Below are 26340 nucleotides of genomic sequence, written 5' to 3'. Positions count from 1 at the left end.
CCACCTAGGATAACGTGCAATATGTGCTTTTTCTTTCCCAATTGTATTCCCCTTTTAAACCTCCTAAATAGGATTGCACTAGGTATGAATACTAAAAAACCAAACCAAAACAAAAAAACCCAGGAGAATGTAACCATCTTTGGTACTTGAAATATACTTTTATAAATTAACTTGGAGGAAAAAACTGGGACCTTTGTGACCCATTGGTATGTTCTTCACAAAGTTTTTTCCTTATCACTTAGTAGAGTTTATGTCCCATCTGCAAGTAAAAATAATCCTTAGCTCTTCCATACTGCATTCCATCTGCAGCTTCACAAAAAGCAAAGCTTAATTTTCAGTATCTCCCTTCGTACAGATGGGGGAGGAAAAAGAAGGCAGGAGAAGTGACTTATAAGTTGCAATTCAGGAAACTTGCAGCTCAAATTTTTCTCTATCCTGTACAGAAAAAGTTTTAGAATATGCCAATACAGAGGACAACATTGCAGGAGTAACTAAGAAGGTTATGATATCTGCTGAGCCAGGTTTAGACTTTCCTCACTACTCTGTCTCATTCCCACCAAAGCATTCAAAATGAGGAAACATTTCTCTGGCCATCAGTATTATGACAATCAATTGGTTTCTGTATCTACAATTTTTTAACAATGCAAGGAAATTCAGTCTTATACTTAATCATTCAGGTGCTCAGACCTGACTTGCTGTAGGTCTCTTCTTTGGATTCCAGTTCAGCATATCACTCATAAGCTGTATTGCTTCATTGCTTGCATTTGGGATGAGAGTTTTTAGGCTTATAGGGACACACTGAGGGAAACGGAAATTCATGGCAGAAGCGAGGTGGTATCCTTCTGGCCAGTCATTCTGTTTTAAAGGAAAGAAAAATGAGTACAAAAAAAGAACAAAGACTATGTATCTTTGAGGTATTAGATCAAATTTAATTTTATGCAGCTTGAGTCATGCTTGGTCTGCATAGCTCCTTCCTATATAGTGGAAAACAGGCACTTATTTTCCATTACAATTACTACACCACCAGTGAACACAGCATCAGTCTCTAATGGCAGTCCTTCTCAAGTTCTCCTGTAGGTAAAGGTGGAACCACCACTGTGGATACCACACTTGGACATATTCTATCTGAAGGAGAAGAGAGTGCAGCAGTACCAGGAGCAGTATCAAACATCCCATCTACCACAGAAATAAGCTCAAACAGCTGTCTTCAACGTACCTTCTTTCTGGGAATAGTAGAGGTGAGGCCCTTCCACCCAGCATACCACAGTTGTGTAACCCTGATGCAGCCTATACAATATACCACTGATTCTACTATTAAGATAGTCAATGATTAAATTACAACTAGACACTACTGCAACAGAAAAAAGCCATGACCACCAGACGAAAAAACTTTTTTTTTTTTTTTGAGTGTTTAACTTTGCAAAAGTAAACCCTGAAGTCTTTCGTTGCTTGATAATTGCATTCTGTTTGAATACAGAACCATAAGATTATCAATGACCTCCAGAGATCAACTAGTTCATGCCCTCGTCCCTTCCTGACAGGTCCTAGTGTCAAAAAGCTTCCAGTTTCTGGCACTCCACAACTGCTCTAAACAGTCTATTCCCGATCTTAATTCTTCAAGATTAGAAAAATGTAGGTTTCTCTTATGACAATAAAAGACCATTGCTGAGTGTGCTATCATCCATGGATACCAAGGATGACTATTTCTTTCTTCTCTCTAGAACAGCCTTTTTATACATTAGAAGGTGTATTTCTTCTCCTTTCTTCCAGTCTTCCTTTGTATAGGCTAAAGAAACCTAAACAATTGAATTCCTGGGTCTAGGCTTTTTAAGTTTTTCTTTGGACTCTGATTTTTCTGTCTTGAAAGGCAAAGTTTTAAACTGGATATAACAGAGCAAGCGGAACAGAAAGATTAGTTCATACGTCGGTGGACAATACTCCTTTCTCTACAAACTGGTATGGTATTTGTCTTTGTTGCAACAAAATACTGTTGACATACAATGCACTATATAGCTTTTACATCCTCTTCTACAGATGTGTTAGCTGAATAGTTATCCCCAGATATTTATGCGGCTGATTATTCCTGCCTAAGTACAGCACTCTACACACTACTAAAGAAATTTTTTTAAAGCTACATCTCTAATTTTATAAGAAACTGAATTCTAATCTTGTCTTCTAACACACTCAATCCTTCCCATCCTGCTATCTACCAACTTAAGAAGTAAAATCTATTCCATCAGAAGGGCTTTAATACAATTTTAAAATTTCATCAGATACAGAACCACTCAAGAGTCCTATGCAATCTATCGTTCATTTTAAATGCAAACCAGTAAAGCTTACTTGCTGAATAATGCTTTCAAAACAGGTATGCACTTATAATGCAGTTTGTTTATATAAATATGCTGATAAGAATGTTATGAGGGACAGCATCAGAAACCTTACTGAAGGCAATGTATGATATTAGTGCTTCTCTTCTATCCACAAAGCTTGTTACACTGCTACAGGAGAAAATTGGATTGATTTGATAGAATTTGGTTTTAAGATACGATGTTAGCTATTACTCATCTTTTTATGTACAACAGTTTTAGCTCTGTTAACACAGTCTATGGTAATCAAAGAACTCAAATATAATTATAAACCAAGTCTGGTTAAAATAAGTCTAAAGACTTCAAGTGACTTCCTACCCACCTCAGAGAATAATTTGTTCATTTAAATTAATGGAGATAGACTCTTTCCTCCTCTACTGCATCTCCCTCCTTTATTGGAGTTGGTGACATTCTGTCTGCCAGAGGTAGTGATAAAGGAACAGTTTAGAACACAGTAGCAAGGGCTTCATGTTGAACTGATGATGTACAGGGATAGGGTGAGAATAGTACAAATGCAAAAATGAAAAATACATTTTAATTAAAAAAAAAAATTCGAATTATTTAAAGTGCCATTGCCGACCTTCAACTAATGAAAATGCACTTCATTAATCTCCTTTTCAGATCGTCATCAGCTTTTGCATTAAATTGGCATGCTACAAGTGCACCATCCCTGCCAGTACTTGAATGGTGGAACTTACCGCTTTATTTATAAAATAAATAAAGCAACATTTTATAAATAAAGAAACTTCATTTATAAAATAAAGCAAAATAGCTGCCTGTCACTATTTAAAAAATCCAAACTCACAGAAGTCATTAATATGGTATTATGGACTTAAACAAACGAAGGCAAATTAGAATGAAGATAGCTACTGGGCATAATTCCTGTAATTCCTTATTAGCAGCATAATGGAATAAATGAAAATGTATGTCTGAAAAAAAATACTATTTGTAAAACTATCTGCAAAACCAGACTATTAAAATAACTTCTTGTTTTTTCAGATTGCAAAACAGTACTTCACTTGTAACAAATGCATCGTTTGTTGTGATAATTCCTGTCATAATATTTAAGTACTCTTCTTCCACAGTGATCTCTGTGAAGAATGCCTTAGCATTGTCGTAAGGAGATAAAATTCCCAAGTTTGCCCAGCAGATGACAGGGCCACAAAGGAACTAACTAGTGCTTCCTGATCCTAGAGGGCTGACCTACAGTGCCTCTAACCCTTAGGGGCTTTAGAAGAGGCTACAGTTTTCTCTGAAATACTGAGCTGGTAATGCTCCCTGCTTTCCCAAGCGATCAGCTTGCTAGCCAGGGAACGACAGAGTGTGAACAGTCATGATTTGCTTCTGTCCAACTACTTACAAGGTTAGAGAAAAACCACAGCAGTCAGGTCGGCGCTGCTCTGCTACTACACACAGCGAAAATCTCCCTCTTGATCTCCCTGCACTTCCAGAATTTGTTTATGCTACACATTGAAAATGTTCCAGAGGCTAGGACGTTGCTCTCTTTCACATTCTTAATATACATCAAAATGTTCTTCTTACTATCCTAGACTTGTGAACTGCTTAAGAAACTTATGTTTGAAAACTCAAGTCTTAAAATACTGCTCATATTACACATTATTTCTGATGCACTATTGTCATAGCAAGCACTGTTTTACACATCATAGCAATTTGCACTTAGTCCTCTAGACTCATCCACAACATATCATCTGTAACTCCCCACATCTGACCTTTTACTCTTTGCTCTGTCATGAGTTTGCACCTGTTTCTCAGTATGCTCTCGGATATTTTCTCACCACTTCAAGCTCTGCATGTTCCTAGCTAAGCTTAATCTATTTCTGTTTGAAGTTTTCTGTTCTTCACTTCTCTATTGATAACAGCTCCTTTACTGGACAAGAATTATGCTTTATTTTGTATCAGTAGAACACCAATGAAATTGATGTTATTCTCTCCAACCCTTAGGTTTTCCAGATCTAGAGACTGTGTTCAGTTAGTTATTTCAAAAAAATATTTATATAGTCTTTTTTCAGTTTATTCAAAATTTTGAAGGTAAATTTATTCTTTTTTTGCATGTTCATGAATCCATTTGCTAAACCAGCGTTTTAAATAAATATAATTGCATACATTTTTATGGGCACTACCCAAACCTTCCTTGTAATTTTAAATTTAGCCCTTCCAGAAAATAATTGAAAATAATTGTTTCCCCTCTAAAATATTGCACATTTTTCCTCCATTACTTTTTATTGCTAATAATATTTTATGAGACATCCGTGTTCGAGATAAAATGTTTCCTTTATGCTTTAAAAATAAGAAAAGCATAATTTGTCTTATTATATCTTCTATAAGCTCCAAACTCTGAGTACCAGCCTCAAAGAATTATACTTTCAGGAAAGGAAAGGAAATCATCTGTGGCAAATGAAATCGTAGGAGACTTCTGATTTTCTTTCCAATATGCACAGTTTTAAATAACTAAATTAAACAATTTTATCTGGCTTTCATCGGAGAAGAGCAAGGCTGTTCTAACAGTATGATATACAACAGATGCTAATAGACAACAAAAGACTACCAGGTCTTTTAGGTCTTAAGTCTGTAGGAAACTTACTAAAACAATAATTTATATGTATGTTCTGAAAGAGAGATAATATTCAATGTTTTATAATAATTTTAGTTAACTTCTTAAAAAAATACACTTTTTTAAAGAGTGTGATTTTTTCTAAGTCTTACCTTCTTTGGAGTCCCTAATACTTGGCAAATTTTGAAGATTTCATCTACTTCACTTGTACCTGGGAAAAGAGGTCTTAGTGTGTATAATTCAGCCATTATGCTGCCAACTGCCCAGATGTCAATAGGTGAGCTATAAATAGATGATCTTAGCAAAACTTCAGGAGCACGGTACCTATGAGGATGGAAAGAAGTAATAGATATATTAAAATGGTAAGCAGAGAAAGGTAATTAGTTAAGATCATGTATTAACTTCTTAATATACTTACCACCTGGTAGAAACATAATCTGTATATGGTGGCTGAGATCTTAGTTCTCTAGCCAAACCAAAATCTGCTATTTTCACAAGTTCTGGTCCAATACAAAGAAGGTTTTCAGGCTTCATATCTCTATGAAAAAATCCTGTAGAAGACCAGACAGTAAAGAATGACAAATAATTATGTCATCACTTCTTAAACAGCAACCTCTAATACAGTCATCCAAAATTTACTTTGGGATGTTTTAGAAGAATATAGCTTTTCTTTTTCTGTTTTTAAATTCAAAATAAATGAATGGTAACCCTCCCCTCCCAACAAACACAGACATTTTCCCTCCAGTGATTATTACACCAAGTGTTCTTAAATTAACAAATGTAACCTGTTATTAACACACTAAGGAAAATGAATTGGCTATTGCAGCAATATCAAATAACAAACCAATTTCAGAATGAAATCTTTTCCAAAAACTACAACTATTTTGTCAGCTTTGTACGATGGAAACTTATAAAATTTCTTGAATGATTTTTAACTACTTTATTTATCATTGTGACAAGTTGCAGACACAGACATGTAAAAGATATTAAAATTTTGCTTGGGAATACTAATACTAGTAATGCAGGCACATTTTTCTTTACTGATTAGTGTTGACTTGAGCACCTGTGTACCTGGAGAGCGGTTAAGTTGCTGAGAAAATAAATTCTGCTGTTTAATTGCTATATACAATTTGTTATAAATCAATTTGAAATTCACTCGCTACAATAAAGCATTTGATTTCTGCATGCAAAAACTGACAACCATGGTAAGAAATTGGCTGAAATTATGACAGTGAAATGTAAATGTTCAAATTTATCATACCTGTCATTCCCAAACACTTATGGCCAAAACAAAATATTAATACTGTAACTTAGAAATGGCAGTTTTTAATAGATTCTCATTTTCTTATTTATTTCATGTAGAAATGAGGAAAGAAAAGAGGATGCTAATAATGAGAGGACAGTATATGATCTTGATCAGAAAGACATGAAACAGCGATTTCTGGGTATTTGATAGTACTGAACAGAACTGATTATTTATTTGAATTCATCAGCAGGCCTCGCCATTCAGCTAATATTTTATTCTCTTTGTTAAGTTTTAAGAATAACAATGTGATGTGAAGGACAAGTATAAAATAAGAGTTGAGCAAGAGAGTAAATTACTAGTTTTTTAAATGCAAAGGAGCTGAATACCAGTATTTCTGAATGCAGTTTGCAGACAGATATTAAACATGAGAATTAAAAGTTTTGTAAATGCTGTGGAACTTTTTCTTGTTGTTGTGAGCACACTGCACCTCTTCTTTAGACTGTGCTTATAATTTCTAGAAAAGTCACATCTCTTAAAATATTTAATTCCAGATTATATTTGATAAAGAGACTGTTTGAATTACTGAGTGAACAATCTATTTTAACTTGTTATGGACACGGGGCACCATGTTAGTTATAGTATCTCAAGACGGGAGAAACTGCCATCTGTAAAGTATCCAGGCTCCTTAAATAGATCTTTTTGAGGAAAAAAGAAATGCACAGTATAGCACAGCAGACAGGTTTCTTTAGTTTGTTTATTCATCTGGCATCTAAGTTTGAAAAAAATACTGAACAGTGTATGAACAATATCCGATGCTTTTGAAAAGAAAGATTAATACCTGATTATAGAAAACAACATGTAACTTCAGGTATGGTTTAAAAATGCCCCATACTTTAAGCAGGTAAGAATAATTTTTATTAGAGATAATTAATAGCCTTTGCTAGATATTTTTATTAATGTTATTACTGTGCATTATCTTATTTAAATGTGTAGCACTTTTTTAGAAAACTCTAGTATGAAACCTACCGTGTTTATGGATAAAAGCTAGCCCTTGTAATATTTGATACATCATGTTTCTGATCGCTGACTCGGGGAACAACTTGTTTCTGTGAAGAAACAGATTAACAACTTCACATAATTAGAAAAAAATGTATTTTCAGAACATATGTATTTCTTCATTTCGCACAATACTTCATGAACAGATGAAAACAGATTTGTCAAGTCTTGAGCACAAAGACAGATGCAGCTAGCTCTCATCTCAGAACTCGCTTGCTGCCAGGCCTTAATTTCAGTCACTTTAAGTGCTGTAGAAGGACTTCTCTGTGGGGAGGTTCGTGATCCTGTCTCTCTGTAGAAGCTGGCTGGTCAGCAGCGTGCTTGACTAGGTGAACATAGAACGCACAATAACGTAGCAAGGAAGAGACCACACAGCATAGCACTGTAGTAGGTGTGCTACCCAGTGGTACCCTTAAGGGAACCCTGATCAAGAGCAGTGTTTCTCAGCTGTAGGGTAACACTGTGCTAATACCACTAGCAGCTATCTCAGGTTATGAACCTAAGAGCTTTGCACATTAGGATATAAAGGTGCACGACAACGTCTGAAGGAAACACACATTAAAAGGCAAAAGAATTCAGCAAAGGAAAATGCTATTGAAAAGGCAGGTCCTATTCCGAAGTCCACCTTCCAAGTCTTGCTATATACTGTTTGTTCAAGATTGCAACATCACACAGTTAATCCATATATAGGTCTTTCTTACGAGCATACATGCACGTACATGCAGATGACCATCCCCACCTTAAGCCAAATCCACAAGCAAAAGCAGAATGAACAGTGTTTATCCAATCCTTCACATATTAAAGTGAAGGCTAATAAAGAAAAAAAAAGTATTTGGAATTTCTCTCATGGCTCTACACACCAAAGACATGCAAACTATCATGTTAACAACTGAACAAACTTATTTTCAAAAGCATTACAATAGGCAATATTGTAATGCAGAGCAATGCAGAATTCTACCCTCAGATAAGCAGGTGCAGCAACTCGTGTTCACATCAGTGGGGCTGCAAGAAGAGCCGAAACCAGAAATTCCAATATGTTCTTCAAGATAGCATAAAAATCATTAAATAAAGCATGACAGCACACACAGTTTGTTGTGTGAAAAAGACATACCTGTCCTTCATTAACTGATAGAGATTTTCCTTCATGTATTCAAATACAAAATAAAGGTGGTCATTTTCTCGTATGACTTCTTTCAATTTTATTACATTGGCATGATTTAGCTTCTTCAGAGACTGTAATAGAGGAAAATACACCTTCAGATAACTTGACAGTGACTTTGACTCCTTATCAGAACTAAATTTTTAACACGTAAAAGTTTCTAGCACGGAATTTACAAAACATTTCCGTCTGATCGTCCGTATTTATCCTGTAATCATTTTCAAAGAACAATAAAATAGCATTTTAAATTAATTTCAAAATAAAAGCAGCAATGATATTCATAGTAGTTTAAAACTTCTGTTTCTAGGGATTACATCATAGCTGAGGTGAAGATTAACACAAAAAACTAATTCCCTACAATGAAAGGCAGTTCTGAAGCTGTTAACAGCTCTTGCTCACAGAACTGAACAAGAAAACCCAGCAATTTTTTTGTTATGAAATTTTCATGAACAAGGGTTCTCTTACAGGTGTTCTTTTTGGAGATACTGTTTATGTGCAATGTCCAATAAGTGACACCTAAATTATGGATACCCAACTCCTTTGTCAGGGAGTTTTGTATATCCAGAAAACCAGATGCCCAAAATATGGGATGACTTGGAATTTAAGCCCAGGTTTTCAACTGTTATTTTATCATTTGGCTAGCCAAAACTCCTAGTGCTTTCTACAAATGCCCCAAATACAAGAAATGAGGACTGGTTATACACTTAAAATCTGCCAGTAAAATGAAAGAGCAGGATGGTAAAACACAGAAACACAGACACACAAAAAATGAATTTATTTACCTCCTCTCAAAGACAAGAGGCTTGGCTATGAGACATGGTCGCTGTTTGAGAACAGTGGGATATTCCACAAAGCAGCAGGAGCTCTAGGGGGAGTGCCAGCAGCCCACAGTTTTGTGGAATCTGTCACCCCGTTTAAAGAGTTCACAGAGTTTGGCCTTATGCTTGGACATTGTAAATGCCCTCTTCCTTCATCCAAACCTAACCCGACACTTATTTTCAAATGTGGTATGTTCACCACTTTACCTTGACTTCTCTCAAATTCATACATTCATCCCATGAATAGAACTTTCTTTTCATTCTGAAATACAAGTCCGAGAAAGTATTTTCAGTGAACAGTACAGAATGCTTTGAGAACAAAAAGATGTAAACATGTTATTTTCCAAGCGTAGCATCAGCTGTATTTTGAACTCAAAACATTCTAGAATACCTATCAGCAACATAATTAAAAATAAACTCAACTCTTAGAATTGCTAGAAATTTAATTGTATGATGATTAATCACTGCAAACATATTTTTAGAGGAGTAGTTAGCCAGAGAGATCAAGATACTCCAAGGTATTTATAAAAACATCAGGGACACAAAATCCCTTTGTATCATTTGAATTGTAGTCTTAAGAACAGGGAAAGCAACAGTGACACTGCACATAAAACATGGATATTTCAAACCAGAAAAATCACCTCTTTGTGCCTAAGTTGCACATTCTAGGAAAACAAGAAATTATATTTTTGAAATCTGCAAAGTATCGTGACTGCTTAACATTATAATTGACTGATCAGTCATTTTTACAAACCAGCATCCTCCTAGACAAACTAGCTGCCCGGGGCTTGGATGGGTGGACTCTTCAGTGGGTTAAAAACTGGCTGGATGGCCGAGCCCAGAGAGTGGTGGTGAATGGGGCAAAGTCCAACTGGCGGCCGGTCACTAGCGGTGTTCCCCAGGGCTCAGTTCTGGGGCCGGTGCTGTTCAATATCTTTATAGATGATCTAGATGTAGGGATTGAGTGCACCCTCAGCAAATCTGCAGATGACACCAAGCTGGGTGGGAGTGTCGATCTGCTGGAGGGTAGGAAGGCCCTTCAGAGGGATCTGGACAGGTTAGATAGATGGGCTGAGACCAACGGCATGAGGTTCAACAAGAACAAGTGCCGGGTCTTACACTTCGGCCACAACAACCCCATGCAGCTCTACAGGCTGGGGGAAGAGTGGTTAGAAAGCGGCCTGGCGGAAAGAGACCTGGGGGTGCTGATCGACAGCCAGCTAAACATGAGCCAGCAGTGTGCCCAGGTGGCCAAGAAGGCCAATGGCATCCTGGCCTCTATTAGGAATAGTGTAGCCAGCCGGTCTAGGGAAGTGATCGTCCCTCTGTACTCGGCACTGGTGAGGCCGCATCTTGAATACTGTGTCCAGTTCTGGGCCCCGCACTTCAAGAAAGATGTTGAGGTGTTGGAGCGAGTCCAGAGGAGGGCGACCAAGCTGGTGAAGGGTCTGGAGGGTCTGACCTACGAGGAACGGCTGAGGGAGCGGGGGTTGTTCAGCCTGGAGAAGAGGAGGCTCCGAGGTGACCTTATTGCAGTCTACAACTACCTGAAGGGAGGTTGTAGTGAAGTGGGAGTCGGCCTCTTCTCCCGGGCAACTAGCGATAGGACAAGAGGACACAGCCTCAGGCTTCACCAGGGGAGGTTCAGGTTGGACATTAGGAAGCATTTCTTTTCAGAAAGGGTTATTAGACATTGGAATGGGCTGCCCAGGGAGGTAGTGGAGTCACCATCTCTGGATGTGTTTAAGAAAAGCCTGGACATGGCACTTAGTGCCATGGTCTAGTTGACAGGGTGGTGTCAGGGCAACGGTTGGACTCGATGTTCCCAGAGGTCTCTTCCAACCTGGTTGATTCTCTGATTCTGTGTTACAAGGTATTAAATACCAAATAAAATGCTTTCATTTTTTCAAGCAATACACATACATACATACAATAGTCTCTAAACTAATCGTTATATATAACAGTGTAATACATTTATTTGTAAGTCTTGCATAGATACAAACATGGATATTCGGTACTGCTTAGATGTTGGGACAGGGTTGTGAACGTCATGTTATTTGCCGTGTTTCTGTGAAGTTCTAGCACCTAGAGCGAAGCAATTTAAACCGAAGATTTTAATTTAAAATAAATGCATCTTCAACCAAAACTGTCCCCCCTCAAATCCCAAACTTAGAAATCACACAAGAGAATTCCATATCCTGAAATCATGAGAATGAAAAACACTTCCCACAAAATGTTGTTCCTTTTCCCTAAAAATAATAAAAAAATAATCAATTGCAGATTTTTTTTTAGTTTAGATTAAGATTATTAATTTAAGTAACAGTACTAGCAGTATATGGAGAAACCTGAAATTCTCAGAAGTTGTTAAAACAAAAGCCATTCAATTATATTACAATTATCTTTCTGCAGTAAATCCATAAGTGAAAAAAAAAAAAAAAAATCTCAGCAACATCCAACTTCGGTATTTCAACTTACACTTTACATCCTGCCTGCAATTCTGTAGGAATACAAGGGGAACTTCCCCACTCCTCTAGTACAATTTTTGTTGTTTTTAATAATCTTTTTAGGCAAGTATGACAACACTGATGATTACGCACAACACAACTTCATTACATCCAAGGAGACAGCCTTTATTTACCTGACCAGATTGTTACCTGGTATTTATCATTGTAGCAATATCTGAAACTTACTGCAGTAGCTAAAAAGATTTGGGGAGGTGGGAAGGTATTTCAAATCTACCCATTAAGATGGGTATTCTTACAATTCATATAAATAAACTCCCTAATTAATCAACTGCATGTTCAGTTTTGCTTTTCCTTTGGTGTTGGCCTAACATTTTTGGCAGGAAGCATGTTCGAACTGAACAAAGGCAGCATGCAATTTTATAAGCCAAGATAAATCAGTAACTTACACCAACTGATGTGTCTTTCTATTGATCTGTTAGCTGAAGTATGACCCACGATCACCTTGTTAAGCATCTTAATTAAGAAAATTAATTTTGGTATGTTAATTTCCTTAAAAAGAAAAGGGACACTTTTTTCTATTCTACACAGATGGCAGACAACAATAAAGTTAAAAGTGAAAATCTTTAAGCTTTTTCAAGTACCTTTACTGAATTTAGATATTACATACCTTTTGATAGCCACAAGTTCTCCTGACTCGTTGCTCTTCCCCATCAACACACTGCCATAGGTGCCATCACCTAGTTGTTTCATGATTGTGTAACGGTTCATTTTTTTTTTAAGACCCAGACAGCCAAAAGCTTATGAAATTCTAAATGTCTTCTGTTTTATTAAAGGATTCTATGCTCTTTGATTTTCTTAGCTAAATCTTCTTCCGGACTGTTCTACGTTGGTGAATGTCTTCTCATAATGGAGCAGGATATTCAGTAGTCTCCTCTAAATTTCAGCTACTTTGAGATCCAGATATAAAGTTTAAGAGACAGGAAAATGTGATCATTCTCACATAGACCCTTTAAAAAAAAAAAAAAGAGAGAGAGATAAATATGTAATTTTGCAGTATTTTAGGAAAGAGACACTCTACTATTTGTATCTAACAATAACAACCCCCAGATCTGTATGTGTTCTTTAAATACAACACTTCAATATAACTAGTTCCTTTAAACCCTTCAAATCACAGAAGGTGCCGAGTCTAGGATTAGGGCTAGAGTAAGCAGGTACTGGAGAGTCAAGATTACTGTTGTAATTCCCTAGAACCAGAAGTGGGTTTAAGGGTGATGTCCTCTGATGGAACTCCTTATTCTTAATTTGCAGACAGCAGCAGGTTCCTAATCTGTAACGAAGGCAGGGCTGAAGTTTGGGAAAGCAGACAGAAGAACCCAAATTTTGCACGGGGTGGTATGGTACACCTGGGGTTCTGGAACGCTGGGTTCTGGACTGGTAGTGCAAGCAGGCTTGCCATGCTTAAAGTTAGCGAGGAAGGGAAGTGAAGAAGCAAGGTATGTGCTGCATTCTTCCCCAAGGTAAACTGAGCTGTTATAAATGTACTTGGATACCTTACTCTGAAGTTCACAGAATTCTTACTCTACAGCCACAGTTAGGATTAGGCACAGTAATGGCTGAAGAGTTAAGTTTATTGTTCAGTTGTACAAGGCCTGCAGAGAGGAGTATAGAGCTCGCGTGCATTGGTGTGGGAGACCAGATCTGAACTGTCATTTGGAAAATAATTCACACTAAACAATGTTGAATCTTTGTCTTTGAATATATGTAAGCCTTAATGTGAATCCTGATCCAAACTTAAATCTGAACCCTGGCTTTTATTACACACAATACAATCTACCACCGACACTTCAGATGTAGGCCTGTTCCCATAAGTCCCACGCACAAACCCTAACTCTAACCTTAGCACTGGCTGCCTACTAGACCCAATCCTAAAAACTGATGTTAAGGCACTGACGCAAACTCGCAACAGTCATCCAGTTATTTATGCAGGCCTAGGACAAACTAACAACCAATCACTGTACCATTTACTCACTGTAACCCAAACGCTTAAACACAAAAAACCTACTGATTGATAACCAAATTTCAGTGTTCTCTCTACCTTTTGCCTCTGCTGTCTGAAAATGCAAAATAAAGCTCAAATCAACTGCCAGCCTACCTCTACAGTATATGCAGAATTCATCATGCAACTCTGTAGTCCTTATCCTTATGCCAGAATTAGCTACAGGCTGGTAAGGCTGTCCAAACACATTAAGGAACAAACTCAGCTGGCAACAAGCCTCGGGCCTGAGATATACAGGCTTGGCAAAATTAAACAATAAAATTGCTCTCTTACGAGCATGAACACAGCGTTCTCAAGTAGACTATCCTGCTGTGTAAAGGAAGCATCTGCCTGGACAATATATCAACGTTTCTAAGCTGTTATTACTTGAAATGCTGCTTCCTTGGAGCTACCAGGGAGGAATCTTACATCAGCTGTGACCTAGTGGACATTTCAATTATAATCTTGCACCAGACAACGACCAGTTTGGCAGTGAAAAATATAAAGAAGTTTTTATCCACCCCCCAAAACAGCCATCGCTACAGTAGAATCAGATTGCTGGTTAATAGCGTATTCTGTAACAAAAAGTAAGAGTCATTGACAATTCAAATTATGACTGGGTTTTAAATTGGACTTTCATATATCGCCTACCGTTTTTCTCACAATTCAGCTTTGTATCTTATTCCCCAAAGTGCCTGCATGTACTCCAGTCTTTAATACCTTGAATAATGCCATTTCTTCAACATGACTATTTGTTGGCTCCTGTAATAAGCAGATGATTAAGTGTTTATGCCAAGTTAATATACATACTACATACACATCTCGCAAGTTATCAATTGTTAGTTTTTTATATATATATATATTAAAAAAAAAAAAAAACAAACCAAAAACTTTCTGAAAGTAATCTAACACATTTTAAAACACAGCATCTGTATTTAAAGCATCAGCAATGATAAACTGTGTACCCATTTTGTGTATAGGTATACAGAGACATGTAACATGGGGTGAAGTTAAATGTAACAGGATTTGGGCACCTGCGTTTCTCTGTTTCAAATATCATTGTACATTGTTGAAGACATGGTTTTCAGAGGGGATTCAGCAGTATCTGCCAAAGATGGCCCTAGCCTGAACTCCTGGAGTTACATACATTAAAAATTTGGAGAACTTGCATGCATTTCATGCCCAACCTTTTGCTCTCCAATGAAGTCAACCAAAATACCAAGATGAAAACCTCTGTATTTGCAATAAACAGACCCAGTTCTAGACACAAACCTCAAGTTTTGAACTTTAAGTCCTCTAATTTTGGTGCCTAAATGCTATCCGCTTTCCAAGTCATTTTTGGAATATAAATTAATCACATGCTTTTACAATTATTCCTTTTGTGCAATTCTATTATTTTGGCACATGCACTTGAAACAACATCACATGAAGTGCTTCCTCCCTCCAGAAGTCCTATGTAACGTAACACATCACAGACATAATTGTGCATTTTGTCTGTTCTGTAATCTATTTTATTGCCTTATTCCTTTTCTGCTGCATACTATAATTTTTACTGTACAAAACCACTTAAGTAAAGTACAGACATGTCAGTACATTCCTTCAATAGTCAAATGGAAGTGTCAAAACTGCTCTGTGGAAATGCACAAAACCAGGTGTGAACACTACGCACCCTGACAACAATATTTATGTACCATCATACATACTGCATACATTCACCACCACACTGATGCACGCCAGGCCATTCCACTGATAACTCTTGTGAAAGAGTTGTCTTAGTCACTTACAGTTAACAAAAAATGCAAACGAGGGGACTCTTATAGTGAGACACCATCAACTGGAAACTAACCAAATGCAGTGACAAAAATGACTGCAGGTATCACACTTGACCCTAAGCTCTTCTCCAACTTTTTAGAGAATTCATCCTTCATACAGAAGTATCTAAAAAAATTGATAGAGTTCAGTGGAAAACTGAACAGTCAGCTTTACGCAGTGCCATGGCACGCAGTAGTCCGTAAGAAATGCAAGAAGGTGACAGAGGTTTGCTGACGAAGTACAGCACTGCGTCCTGCAAGACTAACTGCCACCGTCACCGATATTAGAATAAATGAGGCTGCTAAGTATTTGGGTTTATCAGCCTGCTGTGACATCAGGGTCAGGGGCTTCTTTCACTCTTACTGGAATTATAGAGCACGATGAGTTGGAATATAAACACTCTATAGATTCACATTTCACAACAACAGACTTTTGCACACTTTGTGCTACACATACCCAGCTCAGGGGTGCAATTTTTTCTCTGTGGTCTCTATTTTTTTTCAAATTTGCAGTTCAGTTTTCTCTTTTGTACCAACCTGGGGAAAAGCAAGGGCTCAATCTTTTTTTCTGGTTTAACACAAGCCTCTGAAGTGGCCTTTCCCAGCATAAAGCTTATATGGTATTATATCCTCAGTTACATGAAGCTCTAAAAAGTAAAGTTGTCATAATAGTCAGCTACCAAACTGAAAAGATAAATCCTACTGCAAACAGCAGCTTGTTTTATACTCTTAATGACATACTGCCCATAATCTCGTCACACAGGATTAACGAAGGATTAAAGCAGGGGACAAAGAGAGGACAAAATACAATAGCTTGAAAGAATCTAGTAATTTGTGTAAATTTAGAAAATCTGAACAAGCACTAAATAATTTAAGCAAATTTTCACTTTTACTATATTACTGATGTTTTATTTTAAGCACTAGCAACAACCTTAGATTATTGTAGACGTTTGAATTACATTTCAAAATATATTGAATAACAGCAAATTATCTGCATTACTTCTGTACAAGTATTATGCATTACCAAAAGTTTTAAATTTACATGCTAAACAGGCTACTCTCAAATTAAAATACAAACTAGAATATATGACCCAATAAAGACCTCCCACACAGATAAGCAAACAACTTACCACCCAATTTCAGCAACCTGTTTACAGTAACAGCTGACATCACCAAAACCGTTCACAAAGCATGGTTCTACTCTCAATGATCAAAACTGGCAGTATTGCACAGTGCAGAATGTATGCTGATACAAATTTTAAATTAAAAAAAAAAAAAACAAACCACCAAGAACCAGCCACAAACCAACCTACAAGAACCTTCTTTGTAGTGACTGTATATTACTAAAGCTGACAGTAATCAGGACCCATGACACGTGTATCCAGTTCTGGAGATTAGCTACAAATCCATTACTCTAATCAAAGACCAGTGGTTATTAGAAGCATGACTGTTCAGCTGCAAGCAAGAAGTTAATAACATCAACGATAAATATTTGTACTTTCAAATATACTGCCTTAAATAATTTTTTTTAAAAAGTCTCTTCAAAAGTCCAATATGTTGTTTCACGTATTTGTATGGGGCATTCAGGACTGGGCATATTAAAAAGCAGGAACTCCAGTTTGCTGGAAATAGTTTTCCCTCATTTTGTTCCAAACCAGCTTTGGTCTCAAACCAAAAGGATCCACACCAACTTTTTCAGGATGTTTCAGCAGTGACCTGCCTGGATGCTGCCACCCCACGCCAGCAAGGTTCTCTCTTCCCACCCCTGTGAAACCTCTTCCCGCAATGCAGTGAGCAGTACAGTGAGTTTCAGGACAGTAATGGTTTCAGTGAGACCTGCTGCCGGACTTTTGAGTCTCCAGCCTTGGGTGGAGGACTTGGATGGAAGGAACACAGCCTACTCATCTTTCAACATCTCTGCACCACTGTAAGTTTCAATAAATGCCTGTTTCCACACCGGTTTTAGTTTCACCTGATGGCATTCAGTTATCTCCCTTAATACATGCTCACAGCAGAAAGGGGAGCCCAAGTCTCCTCTCGCTTATTCAGGCTATGAAACTCAAGACCTGATTCTCATGAATAAAAATTCACCGCCTTTAATTAACTCTGAACATCTCGGGCCGTCAAGGCCTGGGCCTGCCTTACCCGAGCCAAAGCAGGCAGGATCCCCCTCTCCACGCCCTGCCCACCCACCCAGAGCTCTCGCCCCTAAGCCCAGCACCAAGGAGCGGGAAGCTCCTCACACACGCGAGGGAAGGACACCAGGGACCCGGCCACCTCACACCGGCCCGGCGCCGGGAGCGGCCGTCCTGCTCGGGGACGGACGGCGCTCCCCGCGCTGCTCCCGCTCCAGCCTAAACCGGCAGCTCCTTCTTCCCGGTGGGACCCTGGGGCCGCCCCGAGCGGCCCGGCCCTGGACATGCGGGACGGCGACACGGACACCCGCCCGGGACGCCCACCGCCCCCACCGGGAACCCAGCCCCCCTCCCCGCCGCCACCGAGCGCGGCCACCCACTCACTGCGGCGCTACGGGCGGTGCCAGCCGGGCAGCTGCCGCCTCCCACCAACGCCAAGCGCCGCCGGGCCGCTCTGCCTGGTCGCCGGGGCGACGGCGCGAGGGCGGGATGGGGCCCGCCGCCGGCCCCGCCCCTCTCGCCGTGGTCACGTGGCGCAGCAGGCGGGCCCTGCGAGGCGCGGGCGGGGGTGCCGGGCGGCGCGCGTGTGCGCAGGGGCGAGGGCGTGCGCGTGCCGAAGGGCGTGCGCGGGCACGTGGGGGGGGCACTGACAGTGATACCAGAGGGTTTAGTAGAAGTAGGCCTCAAAGCAGGCCCCGAAAGGCCGCCCCTGTGTAACCTTTAGACAGAACACATTTTTATTTCAGTGATTTTTCCTTTCAGCCGAATAACTGCCTTTTCTGAAACCAACTGTGTGTTTTGCAGGCAGTGTTGTCACCGGCTCTTGCTTGTGCTTATTGGTAGAGAATCCAAGGTCTCCGTTAAATTTCTCACTAATTACAAAGAAGATAAACAAGGCTTCGAACAACATCTTTGTAGTGTCTTAAGTGACTCGATTCGCAGCTCTGGCGCCAGGATAAGAGATAAATCCTGTAAGAACCAGAACAGGATGTTTTCCTTGGAGCCACCTGCACGTGTCAACATAAAGGCCTCAACTATGCTTGTGCAGAAGCGTGGTCATACAGCGGACAGCATCACTATGGGGGGGATTACGACCACTAGAGCCCACCCAAGACCCCTTCCCCAATTCAGTACGCATGCGCAGAAACAGTTACACAATGTATTAGCATATGCATAAGGTTTCTTAGAATAGGCGGGCTTTTCTCGGGAATTGTACAAATATTCATTTTTCTATAACGTATATAACGAGTGTGCTTTTGTCCCTACATGTGCGTGCTAGGAGGAGAGATTTCCCCATGCACTCAGCGCTGCAATAAACCAGTGTCGGCTTTCTAAACAATCATTTGGTTCGGAGAGTTTTCTTGGTTACTGTTTTCTGCTAACAACTCGTCTGGGTGTGCAGGTGGTGTCCAGGAGGGCTTTCAGAGCAGGGCCAGAGAGAAGATGGCAGGCGATGACCGAATACCGGTGTGGGAAGCAGTGATGAGCCAAAACTGTGTGAGAAAGGGAGTCGTGTAAAATAGGGTCTGTGATGACGACAAGAGCCATGTCCCATGTTTCTTGAAGGTGGCACCACGATACACGAGATCATCTTGAGAGGGTCTTTACTATTGTTAATTATATATTAAATAAAGCCACCAGCTAAGCCACCACATACGTAGGATTTGTACAGAAATTCCTGTCTGCAATATTCACAGCTGCAATGAAGTCTGTTAGCATTTTTCTTTTGTTATTTATTGCAAGCAATTTATTTAAATGCACATTGCTAATATTGATGCAGGGGGGAGACTTTGAATGCTATATGTATTCTAAAATTATATATATTTCTATTACAAAAATAATCCTGACATTTCTTCTCGGTCCATTGTAACACACATTTCTCCAGTGTATACAGAAGGCATGGTTAATAAAAATGGTTTAATAATAAATGAGTCAGAGAGTGATTTTGGCAGTGGAGTCCCATTTTAAGCTTTAATTCTCAACATTAGTTTGAACTTCCTATTTTTTCATGTTTTTTGAGAGCAAGGGCAAGAAAAGGAGGAGATCTTTTCAACACTGTAACTACTAGTGGCACCATGGAAGGAAAGGCAGAAAATTGTTTTAGAAATTCAGATCCATATCTGCTTCACCAAGCTGGCCGCTCAGACTTGCTGAGCAAAAAGGGGAAGCTGTCTTAGTTATACCTTTTTTTTCCCCTGTCCTGTTCCTCATTAGCTGGCGTGGTAACTTTGTGATGGTTTAAGCACCGTTGACAGATGAATTGCTTCTACCTCAAGTCAACTGGGTGGAACATGGGGCTATGGGAATCGGTTTTCTGGAATCCAAAGGATTCAACCACTCACACATAGTTTGCTGAAATGGAAGTACAAGAAAACAACATTATATTTTCCGAAACAGAATATGCCCATTTCCTTTATTGAAATAAAACATCAGAGGTGCCTCCCGGGTAAAATGAAGTTCAAAGGTGAGACTTGGATGTGAGTAGGGAGAAGGTACCATCACCCACGCGGGCAGGATTCAGGCAGAGATTCAACAGGAGCTGATCATACATAGCAAAGCATTTAACCATGTGTTCACCTGTAAGGATGAGTTTGAACATTATTATGTGTATCCATTATGTGCATGGAAGTCCGTCTCCACCGTCAGTGGCAATGGTGCAGCAGTTGCCCTGTGATGTCCCCTCCCTGCCCTTGTGTCCTTTCCATCTCTTCAGCTTAGCCTTGTCCTGCAGCTGCCTTTCTTTCCCAGTGATGGGCTCCCTCCTCTTCCTCTGGTGCTGCCACCCAGTTTCCACAGCTATTCCCTCCAGCTACCTTCCTCTGCAGGGCCATGGGGCTAACGTGAGGTTTCCTGGGATCTTGGTGTGCTTGCGTGCCTGAGTGTTATGTGGCCTGTAAGACTGGTTTGTGAAAATGTAATCTCTTCTCCAAAGAGATTAGACTGTGGAAGGGAAGGAAGCTGCAGCCGCTTTCATGCTCTTAGCTGGGAATTCCCTGGAAAAATGTTCTTGGTTGCTTCTGGGGCATTTGTAGTCTAATTACAGTCACTTTTAAAAGAGATCTGGCACAAGCAAGGGATATGATGTTTAAATAATTTCAGTATTCTTTTCACGCAGGTGCAGCATTGAAGTCTAAATTCTGTTACCAGGACCTTGTGTCTATCAATTGTTGGTACTTTCTGTAACACTCCCCAACATTTCACATGCATGAAGACAGAAAGGCTGTAGACAGAACTTGCCAGTGTTTAAGGCAAACTGCAACATGGTGCAGAGTTGCAGGACAAGCACTGCAACCCAGTCACTTAACACTTCATTTTGTCATAAGGACAGGAGAGAGATGCTGCCCTGTGCTCTTGCTGTGAACCAGGAAACTGAAGGAAAGGCAACAGGCTGGAACAAAGAGACCTGGGAACTGCAGCGATGTTTGTGAACCTTGCGAAAGGACCACCAAGAACATCCTCGTGCACCTGCTTCCCTGCTTGTTTTACACAACAACAGGAGCAGACCCACTGCTAATTTTCTGTTGAAAGAACTGTCTTTGGTTGTGGTCTTTAAAGGTGGCGATGCTTTGCTCAAATGCCAGCCTAAGTGTCAGAAACCAACTTCTCCCAAACACCATCACAAGTGACAGAATGCATGTTGAAGCTAATAGGAGTTGTGTAAACTTAATTTGGTTTCTGTTTGTTTGAATGAATTTGAGCCAAATGAGCGATGTTTCTGTGTGATACTTATTTGCACCTGTCTCATCCCACTGATCCTCGTGTTGCATATGGACTCCTACGAGCCCACGGAGGTGTTGTGTTGAAATGCACTCTCCATTTTGCACAATCCCAACTGTAGTGCTACCTAAACAGTAACAGGTTCACCCTCTCTTTGCTCATGAGTGACAGGCAGATATTTACTTTACACAGCTAGAACACCAAAGGCAGTTATCCAGACAAGGGACACCACCATATGCTGGTCTCATTACTTCTCAGGCAGAGGGATTTTAACAGGCCAGGGCTAACTTCTCACTCTGCATGTTCGGAGGAACTACTCCAACATTAAAGGTCTCCATTCTTCTCTTTTTATCTGCATGTGACTGCTATTGATTAGGGTGGGAATGACATGAACTTCCCTAAATGTGTAATCCAGCTCTCCAGAAGACCTCCTGCATCTCTAGAAATGCATTGTGCAGCCTGTTGTCTCTCAAGAAGCACAATCTGCTTTTGTGAATGGGAGCAGCTGGGTTGTACTAGATAGCTTCCCCCAAAAAGACACAAGAAAAACCCCTAGAAATCCAGAAAAAAATCCCAGAAAACCTCCAGGGGAAAAACAAAACCAAGACAGTTTCAGAAATCATATTCTGCTCTGTTGCATCATCAGTGTCCATAGAGAAGCTCTGGTTTGCAGCCATAAAGTTTGGAGGAAAGCTTGCCTCTATCTTTAAAGATGACAGTCTGTACGCCAAACAAGATCAACTACCTCAAGCCCAGTAAGCCCAAAATAGCCAAGTTTCTGTGTGCCTTGTTTGTAGCATTTAGTGTATTTGAAAAGCCCAGAGGTAACCTGCTTTTGGAAGAGGAGCAAGGGCTAAGCATATTGCTTGGACTCTCACCGGAGGTCTTTGGCAGGACTGGGTGGACACACGTGGCCATGGAGTGGGACAGTGCACCAGGCTCTGTCCTCCCAGCAGGAGGAGATGGGACCACAAGATGATGCCCACATGTAGCTGCCCACATCAGATGTGTGACATACGGCTGCATTTGGTGGGTACGCGGTTGAAGAACTTTGTCATGTGGCCTCTTGTCTCTGGGAGGCACCCATTCAACGCTTGGGCTTTTAAACTTTGCCATTAAGAGGCTGCTGTTTTCATACAAAGGGCAGCTTCAGCCTGGGGACAGATAGTACTTTTACCTCAGTAGGGCCCTTGTAGTCCATGTGAAGATGGAACCACCCTTGGCCGAGGTTTGAAAGCACCTTCTTCCCCCTCCCTCTGTGACTTTGCCATAACAACTGGAATTTGTTAGATGAAGATGTCTGCCACAGTACAGGATGTGGGCTGGCGAGAGGCTCCTCTCCTGTGCTCAAGGCAGGACCAGAAACCGCACTTGAAGGGGATGATTAATGGAAGAGAAGATGCTTACTCACAAGTGCATCTTTCTTCAGGATGTTGCTTTGCTTGGGAAACACACTTTTAAAGTAAGGAGGCTTTCAATTTCAGCTTTTTTGTTACAGAAGCTCGCATTGCCTTTATATATTTTGGAGAAAAAAATATGTACAATACTAGACGTTATCCATCTGACCTTTTATCTGAAAAAGGTAACATACAGATATCTTATCCCAGACACTTGTGCATGAAAGGGAGCAAAGTGAAGAAAGACTGCAATAACCTTTAGAGAGGTTTTATTTGTTCTAGTGCTACAGATGATGCAGTGAGGTAATTGCTACCGTAGCTTTTTACTGTGCTTAAACAGCTGTCATGTTTATTAGAAGTAAGTCCACACCCAGAAATAGCATCTTAACACAATTGGCTGCATTTTGACTAGTGTACAAAGTTCTGCTTAAAATGCTGTGTTTAAGAGCATGGCACAATGATTTAAGCATACAGTTACAATGACAAGTTTTGTACCAGTAATATTAACAGCATAACCCCCCCCTCCAGCTTGTCTGAATGTTTTAATACACTTGAAGCTTGAACTGCGGTTGTCTAACTCCGGTAAATCAATATAAAAAGGAGGAACTTACAGCCTTAGAATTTTCTTTGACTTTTGCATCTACTGTGAAACTTTTGATATTTTTTAGTCATTTTGTTTGCCCTTATTCCCCTCCAATGTGTTTCTTTTTCATCTAGAGTTAGAAGGCTGTAAATCTGGATTTTTATTCTACATGCCAAATACCTCAATATGATTTGGAGTACAGATGAGAAATCTCAGTTCTGTAAACGAGCATAGTGTTACGTGTTCCTAAACTCTGAAACTTTGCATCAGTCTTTCTGGGTGGTAACTTTTTTTTTTTTTAAGGTTAATATATGGGCTAATCATCAAACTGATGTTGCTCACCTGAATTGGTTCTTATCAGTAATTTAAAACACCTGGTAGAAGAATTGCCATGAGAGATTAACAAGTGAGGTATACAGTAAATACCCTAAAAGACAAGGGAAGCTTGCTGCAGATGAATTAATTTAGTCTTTTTGTAAATTCCAGCTTCAACATGGCTTGAATTTTTAAAATGCTGAACAATCCACTGCTGAAACAGGATGCTATTAGCTAAATTCCTGTGGGGCTCAATTTCACATATCAGAGTGCACACATTGTTTTCATAAAAATACAAAAAGAAAGAAAAAAACTATAGCAGAAATAATGATTTTAAAAACTCAGGTATTTGTACACCATGCTTTGCAAGTAAGATTTGTTTAGCGGTTTGATGACAGCATTACAAGGTTCTGTATGTCAAAGCCAACGAGCCAGCTGCTCATGTTAGTTTATGTGGTGCTTTGTTTTTAACTGTGATTTCACAGAATCACAGAATGTTAGGGATTGGAAGGGACCTCAAAAGATCATCTAGTCCAATCACCCTGCTGGGGCAGGATTGCCTAGACCATATCACACAGGAACGCGTCCAGGCGGGTTTTGAATGTCTCCAGAGAAGGAGACTCCACAACCTCTCTGGGCAGCCTGTTCCAGTGTTCAGTCACCCTCACCGTAAAGAAGTTTTTCCTCAAATTTAAGTGGAACCTCCTGTGCTCCAGCTTGCACCCATTGCCCCTTGTCCTGTCAAGGGATGTCACTGAGAAGAGCCTGGCTCCATCCTCTTGACACTTGCCCTTTACATATTTATAAACATTAATGAGGTCACCCCTCAGTCTCCTCTTCTCCAAGCTAAAGAGACCCAGCTCCCTCAGCCTCTCCTCATAAGGGAGATGTTCCACTCCCTTAATCATCTTCATGGCTCTGCGCTGGACTCTCTCTAGCAGTTCCCTGTCCTTCTTGAACTGAGGGGCCCAGAACTGGACACAATACTCCAGATGCGGCCTCACCAGGGCAGAGTAGAGGGGGAGGAGAACCTCTCTCGACCTACTAACCACACCCCTTCTAATACACCCCAGGATGCCATTGGCCTTCTTGGCCACAAGGGCACACTGCTGGCTCATGGTCATCCTGTTGTCCACTAGGACCCCCAGGTCCCTTTCCCCCTACGCTGGTCTCCAACAGCTCTGTCCCCAACTTGTACTGGTACATGGGGTTGTTCTTGCCCAGATGCAGGACTCTACACTTGCCCTTATTATATTTCATTAAATTTCTCCCCGCCCAACTCTCCAGCCTGTCCAGGTCTCTCTGAATGGCTGCGCAGCCTTCCGGCGCATCAGCCACTCCTCCCAGTTTTGTGTCATCAGCGAACTTGCTGACAGCGCACTCTAATCCCTCATCCAAGTCATTAATGAATATATTGAATAGAACTGGTCCCAGAACCGACCCTTGCGGAACTCTGCTAGACACAGACCTCCAACTGGACTCTGTCCCGCTGACCACTACTCTCTGGCTTCTTTCCTTCAGCCAGTTCACAATCCACCTCACTACCCGATCATCCAGACCACACTTCCCCAGTTTAGCTGCGAGGATGCTGTGGGAGACCGTGTCAAACGCTTTACTGAAATCGAGATAGACCACATCCACAGCTTTACCATCATCTACCCACCGGGTAACATCCTCATAAAAGGCTATCAAGTTGGTTGAACAAGACTTCCCGTTGGTGAAGCCATGCTGAGTGCCCCTAATGATCCCCCTATCCTTGATGTGTCTAGAGACAGCACCAAGGACAAGTTGCTCCATCACCTTTCCGGGGATGGAGGTGAGGCTGACCGGTCTATAGTTACCCGGGTCCTCCTTCCTGCCCTTTTTGAAGACTGGAGTGACGTTCGCTTTCCTCCAGTCCTCAGGCACCTCTCCCGTTGCCCACGACTTAGCAAAGATGATGGAGAGTGGCCTAGCAATGACTTCCGCCAGCTCCCTCAGCACCCGCGGGTGCATCCCATCAGGGCCCATGGATTTATGGACGTCCAGGTTGCTTAATTGGTCCCTGACCCAGCCCTCATCAACCAAGACAGATTCCTCCTCTATCCTGACTTCTTCTGAGGCCTCAGGGGTCCGGGGCTCCTCAGGACAGCCTCCAACAGTATAGACAGAGGCAAAGAAGGCATTCAGTAACTCCGCCTTCTTTTTATCCTCTGTCTCCAGGGCCCCCACCTCATTCATCAGTGGGCCTACATTGCCTCTAGTGTTGGCTTTACCTGCAATGTATTTGAAGAAGCCCTTTCTGTTGTCCTTGACCTCTCTTGCAAGGTTTAATTCCAAGGAGGCCTTAGCTTTCCTAGTTGCCTCCCTACATCCTCTGACAACAGACTTATACTCCTCCCAAGTGGCCAGCCCCTCCTTCCATGATCTGTACACTCTCTTCTTCCACTTGAGTTTGCCCAGCAGTTCCCTGTTCAACCATGCAGGTCTCTTGGTACCCTTCCTTGACTTCCTACCTGTTGGGATGCTCTGATCTTGAGCTCGGAAGAAGCAGTCCTTGAATGCTAACCAACTATGTTGGGCCCCCTTACCTTCTAGTACCCTGTCCCATGGGATTTCCTCTAGCAATTGCTTGAAAAGGCCAAAGTTGGCCCTCCTGAAGTTCAGGGTTGTGATTCTGCTAGCT

General features: G+C 40.7%; 1 protein-coding gene across 1 annotated transcript in view; it reads right to left on the bottom strand.

The window, feature by feature from the left end:
- The window catches only part of MAK (male germ cell associated kinase), a 29128-nt gene extending 14736 nt beyond the window's left edge, over positions 1–14392 (bottom strand). The window contains exons 1-8 of the mRNA XM_068396546.1: positions 14369–14392; positions 12350–12689; positions 9425–9479; positions 8352–8473; positions 7211–7290; positions 5357–5489; positions 5091–5262; positions 688–855 (exon numbers count right to left, since the gene is read on the bottom strand). Coding sequence (XP_068252647.1) covers positions 688–855; positions 5091–5262; positions 5357–5489; positions 7211–7290; positions 8352–8473; positions 9425–9479; positions 12350–12450 — 831 coding nt within the window. The 5' untranslated portion in view covers positions 12451–12689; positions 14369–14392. The remainder of the gene's footprint in view (positions 1–687; positions 856–5090; positions 5263–5356; positions 5490–7210; positions 7291–8351; positions 8474–9424; positions 9480–12349; positions 12690–14368) is intronic.
- Between the last annotated feature and the right edge of the window lie 11948 nt (positions 14393–26340).

The sequence above is a fragment of the Nyctibius grandis genome, chromosome 3 (genome assembly GCF_013368605.1).
Source record: "Nyctibius grandis isolate bNycGra1 chromosome 3, bNycGra1.pri, whole genome shotgun sequence".
Classification (NCBI taxonomy): domain Eukaryota; kingdom Metazoa; phylum Chordata; class Aves; order Nyctibiiformes; family Nyctibiidae; genus Nyctibius; species Nyctibius grandis.
Note: the sequence above shows the minus strand (reverse complement) of the source record. Positions and strands in the feature narration are given on the sequence as shown.